We start from the raw sequence: 6,083 nt of genomic DNA on the forward strand, positions 1-6,083 counted from the left end.
CAGCAGCCTGAACCCCCCCCCCCCGCACCCCCTGGGGTCAAATGAGGGAATTTGCGTGTAAATTATTACCAGTGAGAGGGATAAGATCTGGACACGGACTGCGTGATTTAACCACGCGTGTGCCCAGCTGCAACCGCTTCACGGGACTTATTGTGCGTCTTCACGGACTGCAGCGCCGCAGTCTATGGGATTTATGCATTCCGTGACACGGCGGAGCCACCAGCCGGCCGGTATCCCATGCAGCAGAGCTCAGTGCATATTATAATGCTGCACGCGTGGCACACGGCACATTTAGTAGACTGAACGATTCATTTGTAACAGTTCAGTTTGTGAATCATTAACTGCACTGGTAATATGATCCTAGAGTGAGTCATCTGCACAGAACACAGACTCACGGATCAGGCTACAGCTCATCAGTTCACTGACTCAAAGAACCGTTCAGAACAGCTCTGAGTCACCAGTTCACTGACTCAAAGATCCGTTTGGAGCAGCTCCAAAAAATAAATCATCCTGATTAGGCAGGCAGGAGGACTCATAGACTATAAACATACCTGGGAACTTTCCGGGACCAGGAGATTGCCGGGTGAAGCTCCGGTTCCCCCGGGTCAAGACCCGAATCTTGACACGCTCCGCTCCCCGCCCATTTTTGCTTAAATTAGGGGTGTTTCCAGAGGACGTCAGCGGGACTGCCCACCGACGTCAGTGGGCACGTCTCGCAAGGGAAGGCTCTGAGTAGCCGGAGACCAAAAGTTCCCAGGTACGACTATAAGGAAAGGGACAGGGCAAATTGTCAGTGTGACTGCAGGGAGGGACTGGGAAGCAGAAAGGGGCAGGGTAAATCGTCTGTGTGACTGCAGGGAGGGACTGGGAAGCAGAAAGAGGCGGGGCAAATCGTCTGTGTGACTGCAGGGAGGGACTGGGAAGCATTAACTGCTGTGAGTCACATTGAGTGAACCGATGAATCGGTTCTTTTCAATGAATTACTCGAAATGAACCGATTTACTTTACTGATACGAACTTCCCATCACTATTATAAACTTCTACTGCTCTATGGCGCTGATGACAACAATTGTTCTTTTTAATAAAGTTGAGTCAAAAGCACTGCCCTCTGGCGGCAGGTCCCCGGAAATGCTCGTGACATCACTCGGGCTGCCCTGACCGTGCCTTTCAGCTGCCTGTTTGTTCATTGTCATTGGGGTCCTCGCGTTAAGGTGTCCGCGGCATTCGCCTGTTCGCTGTTGCCGGTGCTGTCAGGCTGTTCGCTCGCTCTCCGTTTCGGTCTCGCCATGTCTGAAGAAACAGAGCGCTCCGATGGCCGCATCGTCAAGATGGAAGTGGACTACAGCGCCACGGTGGACCTGAGGCTGCTCGAGTGCGAGAAGTTGGCTCGGGTGAGAGAGAAACAGAGAGCGGCAGGAGGCTGAGTCACGACGGAGGGAGAGAGTGGGCCAGCAGAGAGAGAGGGGGGGGGGGTAGACAGAGAGGATCTGAGCCCAGGGGGGGTAGAGAGTTCTTGAATCTGCGCGGGGTGACGTTACTGATTCATATATTTGTTTCCCTCATAGGAAGGACGGCTGCAAGAAGTGGTTGAAACTCTGCTGTCGCTAGAGAAGCAGACTCGGACGGTACGGGCGCTCTCCCGGACGTGGATTATTTACACGTGGAATCTATCAGTCTGATCACATTTATTTGTATTTCATATATTTTAAAAGTGTTCCTGTCCTTCAACCATGGCAGGGTGTCATTGGATGGGGTAACTTTTTACCCATGCACTGTGCTAGGAAGGAACTTTCTGCTTCCAGATCCTGCCAGCAAATCAGGGGGGGGACAAGAGGCAGGCTTCAGGCGCAGCTCCTTACCCCCGCAGGGAAGCCATGAGAGAATCGGGGGGCTGTCCGTGTCAGATGGGGCAGGATCGCTCACACTGTGCTTGGTTTCCTCAGGCCTCGGACATGGTGTCTACATCCCGTATTTTGGTGGCTATTGTTAAAATGTGCTATGAAGCCAAGGAATGGGACCTGCTGAATGAAAACATCATGCTACTTTCAAAAAGGAGAAGCCAGCTGAAACAGGTGAGCGCGATGGCAGCTCGCCCCCCAAGCAGGCTCCAGCCGCTGAAGCTGGGACAGCGATGCGTTTCCAAACTCATCTGTAATTCGGCAGATTTGTAGTTGCAGTAATAAGATTGCAGTCCACGAAATTGCCGTCTCCAGACGCTGTGCTGTAAGAGATGAATTCCCTGTCCGAGGCGGGCTGCCTCACAGACGGGGACACTTTGGTTTCCTGCAGTGCTGCACGTGGGGGGTCCGATAACCAAATGCAGAGCCCGGAAAACACCTTGATAATCATGGATTCGTTCCTGTTATTTTTTTCTGATTCAGGCAGTTGCTAAGATGGTGCAGAAATGTTGTGAGTACGTGGAGGAGATCACAGACCTTGCTATTAAACTGCGGTTAATCGACACCCTCCGATCTGTCACTGAGGGAAAGGTGAGCGCTCTCTCCAGCCGGATACGATCCTACTTGCTGCAGATGTGAGACGCCTGCTTGTTTTACTGCTGCTCTCGATGCATTTGTGCTATATAAAGGCCGTAGATTTAAATGAGCCATACTTTATAATAATTTGCTGTGCGGGCGCATAGGCTGCATCCCGCCTAGTTTGTTGTAAACCCCGTGGGTCGGTGTTTTTGTTGGTAAGTGGCGGCTGATGGCGTGATAACGCTCTGCGGTACTGTATGGCCACGTGACTGCTGTAACTGTTGCTTTCTTGCTCACAGATCTACGTAGAGATTGAACGGGCCCGTCTTACAAAAACTCTGTCCGCTATAAAGGAACAGAGCGGAGACGTGGAAGATGCTGCTTCAATTTTGCAAGAGCTGCAGGTAATCTGTCTGAAGCAGCGGACAGCTAACGGGGGCTGGATCCTGCGGGAATACAACTCTCAGGACCCTGATATCATTTGGGGAGGGTGGCAGAAAGCATGTGGGAAATGAAACCTCAGCGAGCCCCGGTCACATTATCATCGCCTTTAAGCAGTGCGGTGAGGCCAAAGTCAGGACTAAATATTTAAATCAAATATTTGAATACTTCAATAAATTTGCTTGAAAAAAATAACTTAGAAGGATTAAATGAAACGTAGAAAGATGAGACGGGAGTCGTCACCTCCTGTGTGTTTATTCTGGAACTTTAGGTGGAAACGTACGGCTCCATGGAGAAGAAGGAGAAAGCCGAGTTTATCTTGGAGCAGATGAGACTCTGTATCGCCGTCAAAGATTATGTTCGAACACAAATCATAAGCAAGAAAATCAACACCAAGTTCTTTCAAGAAGAGAACACAGAGGTAAATGTAAATGGTGTGAGTCCAGCGTCATCGCGCTTTCATTTCCTCCGCTGTGCTCTGCAGACAGACCGGTCCGGCCCGTTCTAGACGTCTCATACTAACCAGCAGTATGCGGGAGACTCCTGCGCTGTCTCCTAGGGGCACTTTAACTATTAAACCAGGCTCGTGGGATGACGTGTGCGAGCCAAGGGTCTGGTGCCAGAAACATGCGGACGGTACACGCACACGCACTCAGGCTCGCGCCATTTCATTTTTTCTGAAATCTTCTTTCAGAAGCAGAAGCTGAAATATTACAATCTAATGATTCAGTTGGATCAGCACGAGGGCTCCTACGTGTCCATATGTAAGCACTACCGGGCCATTTACGACACCCCCTGTATCCAAGCAGAAAGTGAAAAGTGGCAGCAGGTAAAATGAACATTTAAAGCCTTTCCTTTGATAAATATTATGCTGCGTTGCGTAATATGATTGTTAGATGAATCATACGCAGAGCGTGGAAGACATTGATCCGCAGATGCTGTTTACCTGTTTGCTCACTCTGTCTCGTAACCCAAACAGGCACTAAAGAGCGTTGTCCTGTATGTAATCCTGTCTCCCTACGACAATGAACAGTCCGACCTGGTCCACAGAATAAGTGCAGACAAAAAACTGGAGGACATTCCCAAGTACAAGTAAGTAGAGTATGGGAGTCACTACCAGTAGGCTAGCGCTTAAGTAACTGGGTGTAGCGGCTGCCGTGGCATCAGGATACTGGTGTTGAAAGTCAGAGATGCGGCTTGGCTTAGCTTTACTGTTTGGCTTCACCTGGTGCTGACACCTCGTGCATCCCCAGGGATCTCCTGAAGCTTTTTACCACCATGGAGTTGATGCGCTGGAGCACCCTTGTAGAGGATTATGGGAAGGAGCTCAGAGAGGGCTCTCTGGACAGCGCAGCCACCGATGTGTTCAGCTACACTGAGGAGGGAGAAAAACGATGGAAAGACCTAAAAAACAGAGTGGTCGAACACGTGAGTGCTTTTATGAAAGACTTTAACCACAGGACAGTTGGTTCATATGGTCAGATGAGAAAGCATCACATTCATCTGCAGCCTAATACCCCAAAAATTACGTACAGAAAGTTTGGGGCAAACATCTGGGGAGGGAGAGCAGCCAGTCTTTACTACCTGTCGGTGATCCCGTAACACTCCAAACACTAAAATACGGTTAACCCTGTGAATACTCGCATAAAAAGCCTGGGAGGAAGGCGGATCACATGATGCTTTGTACAAGAGATGCTGATCTATGTAGAAATTGTCGAGTTCATTCATAACCCCTGCTTTCTGTTACAGAATATTAGAATAATGGCAAAGTACTACACCAGAATCACCCGGAAGAGAATGGCCCAGCTCTTGGATCTGTCTGTTGATGTAAGTGAGACCAAGCCCTCATGGATGGAGATAGTCCACAAGTCCCTACTGATACATGCGCCCTCCATGTTTCTCTAGAAAGCACAGAGAAGCTGCTGCGGCCGCGCATGTATTAGATGGATAATTGGTGTGTTAAAGTCTTCCTTTTTCTGGTTCGTTTCAGGAATCTGAAGAGTTCCTCTCCAGTCTCGTGGTGAATAAGACTATTTATGCCAAGGTAGACAGATTGGCTGGGATAATCAACTTCCAGAGGCCAAAGGACCCCAATGACCTCTTAAATGACTGGTCTCAGAAACTAAATTCCTTGATGTCGTTGGTAAACAAGACCACGCATCTCATAGCCAAAGAGGAGATGATCCATAATCTGCAGTGAGCCGTGCCGTAGCGAGGACCGGATGGTGCGTCTGCCCCCGCGGGCCCTCCGGTAATCTGCGGTGTTACAGACCCTCTGGCACCGAATGTGGGCACACATGCGGTGATCCAATACATTCTTTTTTATGTTCCTTTGTAAGTCCCAGAACACGGAATTAAGGAATGCTGATTGTTTTGCTCGGTAATAAAGTATACGTGTACATCGCCCGTGTCGGCACCATGGCGGTTCCTGTAGGTTGAAAGACGTAGAAATCTTGCTTTTTGAATGTTTTTTTTTTTATTATTTTCGTACCAGATGGGTGGAAGGAATGTCTGCTGGTCATTACGGAACATTAAACTATCAGACAGTAGAAAGGGATATGGTGTGTTTATTAAAACCGCTGGGGCTGCACCGAAGTCTTCCAGCCCCCGAGACGAAGCGGACGGTTAGGGGTTCGGCGCAAATCCCCAAAGATGTTCCCGGAATCCATCGCTCGATCCGACGAGGTTGGCCATTGCCCCACGCGGACGCACCGCATCGGTGTAAGATACCGCGTGTGGCAGTAACTGAACGAGTTATTGGGGTACATAATAATAAACCCCCTGCGTTGTAGGAAGGGCTTTTAGCAAAACCAAAGGGCTATCGTTGGTTTCTGTATCTGCTATTTAATCAAACTCTAAAGAATAGCACCCTAATATTTAGGGGGTGGGGGGTAGTGGTGGGAGTGATTCCTGTATTCTGTACAGAGGACCACCGTCCTGTTTCACGGCCGCCACAGGGAACACTTTGAGGCAAAAAGTGAGATTTGTTTATTATGTGTATCAGGAGCCTCTTCTGCCCCCGCGGAGTCCGTAACGTGTCAGCACAATGTTCCCTTTCATTATCTGCTGTATAAAAGGTTAAATGTTGATTCCAGGGTCCTGGCAGAAGGACCCCGAAGACTGATTTCAGAATAACGGGTGAGAGGCTGTGGCTTCGGTTTGAAG

The 6,083-nt window shown here is 49.4% G+C and overlaps 1 protein-coding gene across 5 annotated transcripts; it reads left to right on the top strand.

The window, feature by feature from the left end:
* Nucleotides 1–1,286: 1,286 nt before the first annotated feature.
* LOC149281884 (26S proteasome non-ATPase regulatory subunit 12-like) lies at nt 1,287–5,118 on the top strand. Of its 5 annotated transcripts, none has more exons than XM_089498862.1 (11): nt 1,287–1,391; nt 1,566–1,625; nt 1,944–2,072; nt 2,382–2,489; nt 2,777–2,881; nt 3,190–3,339; nt 3,613–3,747; nt 3,898–4,010; nt 4,172–4,346; nt 4,668–4,745; nt 4,909–5,118. In XM_089498862.1, exons 1-11 carry the CDS (start codon nt 1,287–1,289, stop codon nt 5,116–5,118), a joined length of 1,368 nt encoding a protein of 455 aa, XP_089354988.1. The 5 variants fall into 5 exon arrangements, with proteins under 5 accessions (XP_089354988.1, XP_089354989.1, XP_089354991.1 ...); XM_089498863.1 differs by having other exon boundaries at nt 3,622–3,747; XM_089498865.1 differs by lacking the exon at nt 4,668–4,745.
* Nucleotides 5,119–6,083: the final 965 nt, after the last annotated feature.

The sequence above is a fragment of the Sceloporus occidentalis genome, unplaced genomic scaffold (genome assembly GCF_023333645.1).
Source record: "Sceloporus occidentalis isolate IW3139 unplaced genomic scaffold, rSceOcc1.0.p SCAF_126, whole genome shotgun sequence".
Classification (NCBI taxonomy): domain Eukaryota; kingdom Metazoa; phylum Chordata; class Lepidosauria; order Squamata; family Phrynosomatidae; genus Sceloporus; species Sceloporus occidentalis.